The sequence below is a fragment of the Erpetoichthys calabaricus genome, chromosome 4 (genome assembly GCF_900747795.2).
Source record: "Erpetoichthys calabaricus chromosome 4, fErpCal1.3, whole genome shotgun sequence".
Classification (NCBI taxonomy): Eukaryota; Metazoa; Chordata; class Cladistia; order Polypteriformes; family Polypteridae; genus Erpetoichthys; species Erpetoichthys calabaricus.
The window spans coordinates 173,417,635-173,431,128 of record NC_041397.2 but is presented as its reverse complement, the minus strand read 5'-3'; the positions used below and the strand labels follow the sequence as shown (position 1 = coordinate 173,431,128).

Here is a 13,494-nt window from a genome sequence, read left to right as displayed (position 1 = left end):
ATCTATATTATCTTGTGAATATTATAAAATGATCAAATATTGCTTCTTAAATAAATGTTATTCAATAACCTATTTGTGTGTTACTAATCTCCATGTAGACACCCTTCAATTAAACTGTTACACAAATTTATTCCCCTATTGGACATTTAAAATTATCCTGAACTATTCGAAATTAAAGATACAGCAGGAAGACTTATGTTCTTATGTAATTCAACAAGTTACACATCTTCAGTTGCGCACATGTAACAGTTGCGTTAATCAATTTCAGAAAATGTGTCTTTAAACTTCCTCCTTAGAAAAAAAGTAAGTCTTTTAAATGAGACTCTAGAGCTTCTATGCGGTACAGCTTATAGAGATACTTCACACCGGTTGCTTTGTGCACAAGTTCACTTTGGTATTGAATGCTGCTCTGAAAATTCCAACAATTGCCCTCTTGTTTGGTCGGGTGAAGTGTGTTGCAAAGTTTTTCCACCTTAGCAGTACAGCAACGTTTATTGGACTTGCCAACACACAAACTTGTGACTGATGCAGTCACGCGATGGAACAACACATTGAATATGCTAAAATGGTTTTTGGAAGAACAGCCAATCATCTGAGCAGCTCCGCATACTGCACAGGCAGTGAGGTTGCTCTTGCTTGACTGGCATACTGCGCACTTGTCTGCAACACAGTTGTTTTTAATGTAGTGACATGTGATTGTCACATAAGAATCTGTTGCTCTAGACGTTAAGCTGTCACAAGTTAGGTCAGAGGAGAGAATAGTCCTAAGAGACATGGCGATGCTTTGCTTCAGATCTTCATAAAGCCTAGAGACAATAATTTCACTTGTTTGCTTTCTGGTTGGTACAGCATACCGCAGTTCAAAAACATGTATCATTTGTGGAAAGCCCTCGTTTTCAACAATAGCGTAGGGTCTCATATCTTTACAGATAAAAACTGCTATAGATTTTTTTTTTGGGCACAAGGCGAATTAAACGAAAGCCTGGAACTACCCACCATCTCCAGTGTGGATTGTTTAGGCCACGGGCGGTCAGATTCAGTCCTGAAGGGTCACAGTGCTTGCAGGTTTTTGTTCCAACCCAGTTGCTTAATTAAAAAACAATCCTTGTCAATTATTTAATTTCATGGCTTGCTAGTGCTTTAACTCTGCCATGTCAAGTCATTCTCATATCCTAGATTTTTTTTTTCCTTTCTAAGGATATCATTCAAATGATTTGAAGTCTAAAACAGACGAGTTATTCTCAGTGCTTCACTTTTTTTCTCTTCACTTTCCTTCCAAGTATTTAATTAAATCCAATAGTGCATGATAAATACACACACAGGTGTAAATGGAAACAAGCTAAATGGAGAACTGCTGGTTTCTTTTGTCATTTGCATCTTATTGGTAATAAGGAGCAATTTAAACACCAAGAATATAGCCATTTAAGACTAAAATAAGCAATAAAGGGTTCAACATCTTAACGAGCGAGACAACTAAAGTGAAGCAGAAGTGTTACTTAAGCAAAAAAGTGCTTCTTATTAAGCAATTGGGTTGGAACAAAAACCTGCAGCCACTGCAGCCCTCCAGGACTGAATCTGCCCACCCCTGGTTTAGGCTCTACTCATTTAGATGTTGGCCGAGATTACGTTTATGGGTGACAATGGGATAAATGATTTCTCAAATTTGTTGTGTTACAGCAATGCTTAACTTCTGAGCTGCACAGCTTACATATAGCTTTGCTTTTATTCAGCTGTTCTTTACCAACGTATCATTTGAATCCATAGGAAGTCCACACATCTAATTCAAGTGTCGAAGGCAGCAATTATATACTAAAGTGTTTTTTCCGTAGAAAGCCGTAACAGGTGCATTAACGACATCTACTTGATCGGACACCAAAAACAAAGATTAGAAAAAAAATCTACATATAGTAATTGAGCAGGACAGAGATTCACAAGGTTGATCTTAAGACTTTGAGAATAATGATTAATCAGAAAAAAATCGATATTTTTACCCAGGCCTAATTACAAATGTCTGCTAAGAAATAAGCGCAGTGTCTATATATCTCGTGTTTTTAAATTGTTCATGTCTGACTTTATCCAGTGCAATTCTTTTTCATATACCGTATGCACTATCGGGATTAACTGTATTAGTCAATCCATGAGAAAAATGTAATGATTTGAAATGCAAACCTTAATTTCTACTAGTGTATGCATATGTTGTGATGCACGCCGCAGAGAAAGTTGCATCTTTTTTTTTTTAAGGAATGGTTTAGTTACAAAGAAAATACAGTTCTTACAAGCATAACTTTGGAGGATGTTGGATCAGATGTATGGTAACTGCCTTTAACACAGAAGTGTCATATCTAACAATAATAGTCTTTGAAATGCGGGTTTCTCCATTACAGTGGTATTCTTATTCAGTCCTGGTGACCCCATGTGGTCGCAGGTTTTTGGGTCAACCAGTTTCACAATCAGTGAATCATTTTAACCCTAATTGATCCTATTTAATTAGATGGTCTCTTTTCTTTCCTCTTATCCTGCACTTAGAAAAACACAGCACTGTAAATTTTATATTTATAACACATTTAGAAATATCTGAATTGTTGCTTTAAATCTTTAATTTTCTTTTGTTGTTTCCCTATTAATCTGCTTTTATTCAGTTTTCTGCTTTAATTGTACTCTAATAATGACAATCATGGGAAGAGCAGACACCTGGGCAAATGATGCACACATACTAAATATAAATACTGATTTGGCATTTTATTAGGTACACTATCTTGTTAATAACCAGTTTATTCAAACCACTAATCATGTGGATGCCCCTGAATATAATACGGCATGCAGATATGGTCAAGAGGGTTAAATGTTGTTTTTACAAACATTAGAATTGACAAGACAGAAGATCAATGTGGCTTTTGACTGTGGTATTATTGTTGATGCCAGACGTGGCAGTTCCATCAACTAAGAAACAGACATTCTCCTTGAATTTTTTATGCACTACAGCAGGCATATTCAAATAGCAGCCCAAACCATGGGCCACATGCACCCCAGAAGCAACCTCTGAGTGGCCCAGGCTGTGGTCCAATTAGGGCTCCAGACTGCAGCTAAAATGGTCTTAAATGCAACCTAAACATAGGCTTTGGTGATTGTCATTTCTACCTGGACTGCCAGTTTAAACTAAACCTTAAACTAATTATATTGTAATAGATGCAAAAGGCTTTTTTTTTTTTTTTTTAATAATCGTTAAGTGGATGTGCCGTTAACATATGTGTTGGTACAGGCTCCCACTGTGACGCATAAAGGCTAGTTTATATCCCAGAGCATCTGCGTCCTCGGAGGTCTGAGGAGAGCTTGCATTTCTCCATATGTTTGTACAAACTTGTACAGGTGCACAATGGTGTCCGTCCTACTTGGGTGATGCATTGTATTCTGGTGTATCACCTTCGTGGATCAAGCTTGTAAAGCACTGCAGACAGTGTTGATGGAAAAACAGAATATTACTGGCACCCAGCTGAATCTTTTCCAGAACATATACAACACAATCCTAGAAAAGTTACAGAATGCTAGTGATATAGAAAATGAAGACCTTGAGTCAGATTCTGATCACACAACATGTCTACCCAAGGAGTCAATGCCATGCCTGATTTTTGAGTACTTCTTGCAGCATAACTTTGAACCATGGTGGCTTGTAGTTTTATAGTTCAAGTGTCATGAGTTCATGTACTCACACGGTATCTGCTGCACATTCTGTCTATGTTAGCTTTTTTAACAGTGCTGTTCCAATTTCAGCTTTGACTACCAGTAATGTTTCTTAGTGTACCAGTGAGTATCATTACACTGTACCTGCAACACTCGAAGTTTTACCTAGGGACTGATGAACCTACAACCTGCCCTTCCCCTCCGCGCTCTTCAGTCAAATGTCACTGAGCCTCCAAAGGTCATTTGAAAGGTCAATTTTCTCTCAGAGATTAACAAATAATAGCAAAAAAAAAACTTTAAAGTGCAACGTTCATGGGCAGACTGCTTTTTGATTGAATGTACTTGTATCGCACCACTGCTTGCTTGAACTTTAATGTAGGGACACCCAATCAAATGTCACTCATTTGGGCCATGCCAATATTCATGGAAGACTGTTCTTCATTGAATGTACCTATATCATGCAGTTGCTCACTCAAAGTTTCATGTGGGGATTTGCAGCCATAGCTCTTCCCTTGACCCACATGCCAATTGAATCTTATTGTATTGCCATAAAAATAAAAAAAGAATTTCTTGTTGCAACGAGAATTTTCTGCAACTTAAAATCAGCAAAACCAAGGAACTGGTTATTAACTTTCACTGCACCAAACAGAGTCTACACCCAGTCTCTACTCAGGGACTAGATGTGGTACACTAGTCTAAATATTTGGCAGAGCACATCACTGACAAGCTAGACTGGTCTAGAAGCACAAAGGAAATTATATTATATACAGGGTGAGTCAAAATTATGTTAACATTTGAATGGTGGAAACAATTTATTCACAAAACATACTTCATATGTGCAAGATGATTTACAGGAATGTCTCAACCTCAGTTTATGATTGGGCTTTCTTTTTTCCATATACATGTGCGTTTTATTTCTTTCTTATAATAAAATACAAATGAAAGAAACAGCATTACAACTAGTTCACTCAATAACTCTGAAATCTTACAAAAGAAAAGTGAAATAAAAGTTTGGTAGCATCAGATGATATGGTAAAAACAAAAAATCAACCACTGAATGAACCATTGAAGCCACTGAAAATGTGGGTCCAACATCAGGCTTTCTGAATGGGTTGTTTTGGAAATAGTTTTCAAATCATTTGGCCTGTCTTTTGTTGAGCATTGATCAAGAATGTAGCTCAAGAAATTTCCCACTTGACATATTTAAGACTTTGTCTAGGTAGTTATTAGACTATTTAGTACTTGGAATTAAATTTTATTACAACTATGTATTTTTAATGCTGTATTTCTCCACATCTTTCATGGTTACATTTCTCTTTCTAGATTTCTCCGGCAAAGTAGAAGCAAAGTTCATTCACCTTTGGGTAATAAGACTGGGAAGAATTATTATGGAACACTTTAGCATACTGAAAAGATCAACTACATATCTAAATATAGACAAATATTTCATTATTAAAAATAAATTGCTTGTAAAGCAAGCTAACTTAAACTCCACATATTTTGATATGTTGGAAAAAACAAAGAGTACCCACAGAAAATGCCATGCAGACTCTGGGAGAATATTCAAACTCCATAATCACTGTAACCAGGTCAGAATATAAACCATTCACCAAGTGCTGTCAGGCAATAACAGAAACCACTGGGCTCTCTAACAATCAAACTGTGAAAGTATCCATTAAATTACACAAATTTCAATAAAAGTTTCAATATGGGTTTTTGATTTTAAGGTGGGAAATATGAGTAGGAATGTACACTGATTATATTACACATACTTTAAGGGCTTGCTTTAAAATGACCAAGGTTTGGTTTGAAAAAGTAAGCAATGTGGAATGTCTGTGAAAATTTATCTTTTTTTCAGGCTTAGACAACTGAAAGTATAAACATTCAAACACAACGTGGTTTAATTTTTGACACATGAAAATGGTACATTGCATCTCAGTCTTTTAAGCAATAAATTTAACTCTAAACAAACTTACACTTTGTATTTTATTTATGTCTTTGTTCTTAGCATAGGCCACAAATGAGCATTACTTCATTAATTTGATAACCTTTTGCAGTACAAAACATACCAAGAGTTACTGTACTTGCGTAAATAGAATCAGTAAAAAAATTTTGATCTTCCTAAACTACTAGCTATTTGCATTATTAACAAGGATTAATCTCTTATGTACAGATTAGCTTTGATTTTTTTTCTGATTGATCTTTACCCAACCTACTTCAAATCACAAATAACAAACCTTCTAAATATTAATAGCTATGAAAACCAGGAATAAAACATTTAAAGCAATGAAACATTTAAATCAATCTGTAATAACCAAATATTAATCAAGCCATAAAAGGCCATATTCCCACAGGTGACTTCAAGAGAGAAATACTTGCCAATGAATTATTGTGGGGAGACTTAATCAAAGAGAGGAATATCAAAAGGGTATTTGATTTTTGAGTTAAACAGACAATACAAGAAGTAATCATAATAGACTAACTTACATTATGAAATTATAAAAATAAGCCACATAAAAAATAACTACAAAAATGTTGACATTTTAAGGAAATTGCATTAGAAATGGCAAAATTGTGCTAAGTATTAAAGGTCAGCAAAAAATGGAAAACATATTTTAAAATCCTATTTTTGGACAAACACCATCTTTTGTAAAATATAAAGCTCTGAGGTTACAACTTCTCTGCTTATTTATACTGCCAACTCTCAGAAGGAGGGCAAAATACTGGCAAACAAGATCTTTTTCATTAGAGATGTAAGACATTTTGGCTGACTTATTGTTGAAAGGGCAAACACTTAATCCATCTGGATTTTGCCGATACAGAATGTTTACAAGCTCTTAAGTTGAAAATACACACATATTTAACTGGTTTCATGAATGTCTGGTTGAAAATGAGAAAAATCCCTTTCACATAATTTTCATCTTCTGAGACCAAATAACTAAGACACAGTATACCGTTTTAGCTAGAATATGGGACAAATTTCATTGAATTCATACTGAAAAAGACACTTTTGCAAGAAAATACAAAATCTGAGGGACAGATTTGGTAAACAATACATTATGTTTAAAATAAACACCACATATACCAACTAATTTTAAACTTTTAAAAACTACTTTAGGCGTGAAGACATTTTCAATTATTGTATAAAACATGTAAATAACATGCATAACAAAAGGCTCAAATATACAGTAAACAGTTTAGCTTTGAAGCTGTGAAGCAATATATAAGCAACAGATTTTACAATGTGCTGTGGGGAGAGTTTTTGCAGTTCATTTCCTTGTTTTGCTTTAAACCATGCTAATTTTTTTTTCAATAATACAATTAGTATATATTATAACACAATCAACTTTTAAATCACTGCAGAAATGGTGCAGGAATTGTACAATGGCTAGAGTACTGCCTTAAAATTTGAAGGTGGTTAGTCTAATACTGTAATGCAGTAAGCCTGCTCTGAAATTTAGAATAATTATACATTTAAACTGTGCTCACACTTCACCACTCAAAAAATATACAGAAAAAAGAAACTATAAAAGTTTATGAAGAAGTAGTTTCTTTGAATACAGAACATTATATTGATAATGCTTCTCTTAAACCTGAAGCATTGTGCCATTGACTTTAAGCTTCAAAATTGTATTGACTTGCATTAGAAACACATTTAAAAAGGAAAGTTTTTTTTTTTTTTTTTTGTAAACTCAATAGGACAGGGAATTTAATCATATCAAGTGAAGAATATAAGTAAAATGAAATCAAAGTAAACAAAAGGACACCTACATTAGTCAGATTTAGAGGTTCAATATACTGTGACAGACGACCAATGGATGGCAGGCCAAATGATTTGTAAGGATCCTGATGGAAGGTAGAAAGAGAGGAAACATTAACTTTTACTGTATATAAAAAACAGGAAACAAGGTTTACTGCAGCTACTAGAAGAGAAAGCTTTTGGCATGGTTATTTTTGCTTAATTATCCTCCATTAACAGGACTGATTACTCTTCTTTCTTTGTAACTTTGCAACTGAACTACTAATAAATTTCTGGCCACAATAAAACAACACACGCACACACACTTTAATTAGCATTACAAGTTGCACAATTATTACCTTTTTTAATTACTTCTGAAAAAAACGTTGACTGAGAAATTTCAGGATGTGGCAGGCAATTAAAAAGGCAATTGTATAAAATAAACATACACAGCATAAAAAAAGGAAAGAAGGCTAACAAAGGTAATGGTTACAGCATAAATACAATTATATTATGTGATTTGTTTCCTTTTTGCATTGACAAATACGCAATGAACTTTCTCCTTTTTACCTCTGCATATACTCTGCTTTCAACAGCCCAGCCTTTAATTGGAATATCAGCCTGTTTCTGATGCAGTTTGTATCCCTTGGCAATGCGAATCATTTCCTGGACCAGGTCCAGTCCAGTAATGCACTCTGTGATGGGATGTTCAACCTAGAAGATTGGAAAATAAAGAACGCTAATTAGTAGAGATCACACAAAAGCTGAGAACAAAAAAATCGAAAAATGCTGATTTTATTTCAAAGTAGAGCAATAAGTGAAACAACTCAATTAAAATGTGCATGGCCTTGTTTATGTTCAGTACTTCATAAATATCTGTAGATAATATGATATTAAAATAAACCTTGAAAATCAATGACTGAGTAATCTTAATTCTTCAAAGAATTCAATCCTGCCAAATCTCCTAACAAGTGTGCAGTTTTTAGCACATTGGTTAAGATAACTCTCACATAATTTCCTTTTTTAACTAACACTTCTTGACAAGTAACCATATTAGTGTATTTTTAAATCAGTGCAAAGTAGCAGAAATGAGCAGATGGATCCTCCTGTGATTTTCCCCCACAGACTTAAGTATGTAGTGCTTAGTATGCACAACAGCTGCACCACAAGTCAATGTACTATCAGCAAACTGCTGCTAACAGCTCAGAATGATATGATATTGTTAAACAGAGAACTCTCCATCACTGCACTACATCAAAGATATCATCACATTAAAAGTGTAAAAAAAACATTTTGAAAGCTGATCCTTGACTGAAAGTGAAGTTTAAAGTAGCACAATACAGTATTTTATCACGTATTCCTTCTGTTTCATTGCCAGTACATGGTCTTAGAAAGCCAGAACCCATGTCAGTGTCAAAAGGTATCATTAAGTTTATAAAATAAATAAATAACACCCCACACTTGATTGGTAACTGGTCAATCACAGCACACATGCATGTTAAGACAGATCAGACAAAACACATTGAAATGTGGGGAAAATGGGCAAAAACCATGCAAAAGGCGCTGCAGAAGGGATCTGAACCTATGCCCAGGAACTGTGTGGCTGCAATGCCACTCATATTAAACAATTTTACACAAAAATAAACTTGAGAATTATATAATAATTGACTTCAGAAGTGCACTCTTGCCACTTCCTGAGCATTCCTGACCAGAGCATTTTATAACCCTTCTAATAAATAACCGTGACTGAACAGATGGCTTATATAATTAGCTCTGTTCACAATTCAAATTTGTTTACAAAAAGGAAAACATCTGAAGGCATCTTAAGGCATTTGATTATGGCCAAATTTCCATATAAAAGTTACTAATTTTCACCGCTGTTGTGTGTCATTTCTCTTTTATATTAATCTTTACTCACAAGGCCAATAATTATCATTCATTTATGTAAAATCACAAAAGAGCACAGAAAGTGCAACTTTTTAAAGAAGAAGCAATTTGTAGGCTCAGAATGCACAAACATATGAAAGCACTGGATAAGGTGTACGGAATTTAATTCATAAAAAAATATAATAAAATAATGCTCACTACAATGGCTATAATTTTAGGCTGCCATTTGCACTAGTAGTATAGATGTTCTAAACATAATATATAAACAACAATTTGTGTTTTAAATGTGCCAAAAAATGTTGTTCCTTTGTGGTCTGTCAAGAACCATGGACATCGTCTCTGCAATACTTTAAGCAGTCCTGATCCTGGTTAGAATTGTTACAAGGTTGTAGACAGCTGAAGCCTGTCCCAGCAGCACTGTGCTAAAACCAAGCACAGACCCTTGAGAGAAAGCCACTTCCTTGTAGGTCAGATTTGTTCATTCATACAAGGCCAATGAACAGTTGACAAGTAAAAGTATCCTGCATGTATTCTGGATGCTACTATATAATAAAGATTAACTGATAGATTTATTGATAAAGTAGAAAAATATGGATTTCAATTTGTTGATGTTATCCGATTAAATCCAGCACTGTTTTTCAAAACCTACCTAACTTTCAATATTATAATTGCATGAATTTTTCTGGAAACAAGTAGTATTTTTATTGATGGGGGTCAATATTTCGTATATTTTATCTACAAATGTATTTTGCAAAAAATATTATTTATGAAAATAAACTTTGTTAGCCGTTTGCTCTTAATCTACTCTATATATACTGTATATAAATATAAAATCCTAAGCCTAAAAGTGCAACGATTTTGTGCAACGATTTTATGTGACGTTCTTATGTCACTTTTTTGTCACGCTTTAAATCAGTCTATTTTAAAACCTACGTATACTGTATATGTTTGGTATCATTCTTTTCAGTATTTATCATACTTTAATGTGATGTTGTTATATTTTCAGATTCTTGTTCAGTTTTTAAATTATAAACTAAAAATTATCAAGAACTCGCATCCCGTGAGATGAGACTTTGTGCCAGGACATTTACTGAGCGAAGCAAATATTTACCCTAGTAGGTAAATATTTTCTACACTATAAACATTTTGCTTAAAAAAGGATGCATTTCCTCTACTTGTTATTCATTCAAATAACTATAAATTAAGTTTATGTAATGATTTAATCTACCAAATGTTAAAGTAATTCTGTATTTTTGAACACATTTCAAAAATAAAACAAAAAAGTAAATGAGTTATTGAAAATCAATATTTCAAAATAAAAATACAAATCTGCTTATTGCAGTTTCCTCCCTCTGTCCAGAGGCATGAGGGTTAGCTAGGCTGGTGGTGCTAAATTGGTTTCTAATGTCCAGGGTATATTCCTGCCATGCTCCTGATACTTGATGGGATAAGCTCCGGGTTCCCATGACCCTCCTCTGGATAAGCAAGTTTGGAAAATGAAAAAATAGGTAGATTCAATACAGATTTCAATCCCAGGTATTTTGAAATTACTAAATTGATTGTTTTAAAACAAAATCATTTGAGCTGCTTAAAATAAGGTGTCATGAATGGTGTTGAAGCCAAAGCTGGTGCCTCACAGTTCCAAAGTCCTTGTTTGATATTGTAAGGCCAGGTATTGCCTGTGTGAAGTTTGCAGGCACACCCTTTCAGCATGCATTTTCATCCTACATTGCAGTGATATACAGGTTTGTTTAATTCCTCTTCCTAATTTGGCCCAAAGTGACATCAGTGTTGCCTTGTGGATGAGTACAGCCTGTTCTGCTTTCATGGTTCATTTCTATCTTGTACCCAATGCTGCAGAGAAAAGCACTGACTTCAAGTATTTCAGAGCTTGATTAGAAAACCAATGGATGGATGGATGGATGGATATCAAATAACTGCTTCTTTAGACGCTCATATTCTTCTATGGGAGCACAGAAAAAGCCTATTTTTTAATTATACCGTATTTTAAACTTTCACTGTAAATACTGACTAACGATGATTCAATTACATAATAGCAGTTATTCACAACCCTTCAGCTAATCTGAAAATTCTATTACATTTTCTGCACGGCATAATTACATGCCACAGTTGATTCCAAAATGAATCAATGTATTTGTGAATAGAGCCATAATAAGAGACTAATTTCTGATCAATAAATTACTTCAACCCTTTTGCCCCAGGAATCATATCAGCACACTCTCAGCTCATTTTAGACACACACTGGACAAAACATTTTTTTGGTCATTAACAACATCAAGGCATTATGCACTCATCAGAATTAAGAAACTTCTGTTGGCAGTCATGCCGCTTACAATTTCTTTGTTGAGAAATATAAGTGTCCATTATATAGTATACTGCATAATACTATATATATATATATATATATAATATTCGCTATGAAAAATGCTTTGGCAAAGTTTGCTGATCAACACTAATTGGGACAGCTTAGCTGTTACCTACACAATCTTGATGTACTGCATGGTCTCCTCTTATTTGTCAAATTTCTTATGTACTTTTCAGATTCAGGTTTAAAGGTAGATGGTCCACTATAAACATTTTTAAGAAATGATTGTTATGAGCATCATTTTCACAACACGGCCATGAATTGGCAGAGGGCAGTTAGTTAAATAAAAGGCCCTCAATTTAACAAAGTTTAGTGGATTTATTGTAAAGTGCAGTTTAAACAGGACTTCATGCTCTAGCCACATCGTCAACTCCAGCTCCACAGAACAAACGATTGAAGAATTCCACAGCTGCAAGATCTGGTCAAGAACAACTGCAATAAGAAGGTGAAATCTTAAGCATGTTAACTTAATTAAATGTAAGCAATGAAAGAGGAAAAAAACTCCTTAGTAACAAATTAGGCAAAGTTATAAAACAATATTCTTGCAACACATAAGAAATCGCTTACTACATAAATGTGTAGAAAATTTGAGCATTAAAAATTAGAAATTGTGGGAATTGATAAATTTGTGCTTCTCTCTGCATAGAAAACTCAAACAAGGCATGCATAGATGGTCAACTCTCCATTTCATTTTAGCACTTGCTTTGTATCATCAATATACTAACAACCCAACTGTCTTTCCCATTCACTCAGAATATAGAGCCAATGTAGGAAGCACTTCAAGAGAGAAAATCTTTTATCTGTGGCACCTCTAAACAAAAACCACCTTTATCCACCCTCTCAAACTTTCAGTTTTTAATGTTTGGAAAATGTATGGGATTAAATCATTTACAGATTTGTATAAAAATAACGTCTTTGCATCGTATGAACAATTACACTCCAAATTTAGCTTCCCATCAACACAATTTTTCCACTATTTCCAAATTAGATACGTTGCTAAATGAAATTTGCCCAATTTTCCTCACCTCCCACCGATTTCTATTCCAGAAAAAATATTGATCAGTCTTGAAGACTCTGGCAGCATTTCTATAATATATAAACACATTTTAAAGTCCCTTCCTTTCAAAGATCCCAGAGTACAGTGGGAAATGGATCTCTTACTCAACATTTCAGAAAAGGAGTGGAAGGCAGCCATGCACAGAATTCACTCTAGCTCCATATGCGCAAAGAATAAAATTATTCAAGCCAAAATCTTTTATCAAGCACATCTATCTCGTTTAAAATTGTCCAAAATGTTTTCAGGGCAAAATCCAACCTCTGAACATTGCAATCAAGTTCCAGCCCCACTGGGCTTCATGTTTTGGGTGAGCACCAAATTAACATCATTCTGGATTAAAAGCTTTAAATGCCTTTCAGACACCCTTGGTATCACAATCACTCCTAATACATTAACAGCTATGTTTGGGGTACTCCCAGATGGTCAAACAAACTGCTTTACTTCACTACTAACACAAAGACTTATCTTGCTCAACTGGAAGAATCCTAGCCAACCTTTTATAAGTCAGTGGGTAACTGATGTTATATACTATTTAGAACTGGAAAAAATCAAATTCTCACTTAAAGGATCTGTTCAAACTTTTTTAGTACCAGGCAGGATGTAATCAATAACGTTTTAGAATACGCATTTATATTGGGGAAAGGGATTCTTTTTCCTCTTATCTTACTCTTAAAGTTTTACTCTTATTGTTGACCTTCCTCTCTTTTTCTTGAGTGGGGGTTGAATCGAATTTAGTCTTGTTACGTT

The 13,494-nt window shown here is 34.4% G+C and overlaps 1 protein-coding gene across 1 annotated transcript in view; it reads right to left on the bottom strand.

Annotated features, from left to right (window-relative positions):
• pcca (propionyl-CoA carboxylase subunit alpha) overlaps nucleotides 1-13,494 on the bottom strand; it is a 705,208-nt gene that overhangs the window by 393,926 nt on the left and 297,788 nt on the right. The window contains exons 13-14 of the mRNA XM_028799956.2: nucleotides 7,988-8,131; nucleotides 7,450-7,524 (exon numbers count right to left, since the gene is read on the bottom strand). Coding sequence (XP_028655789.1) covers nucleotides 7,450-7,524; nucleotides 7,988-8,131 — 219 coding nt within the window. The remainder of the gene's footprint in view (nucleotides 1-7,449; nucleotides 7,525-7,987; nucleotides 8,132-13,494) is intronic.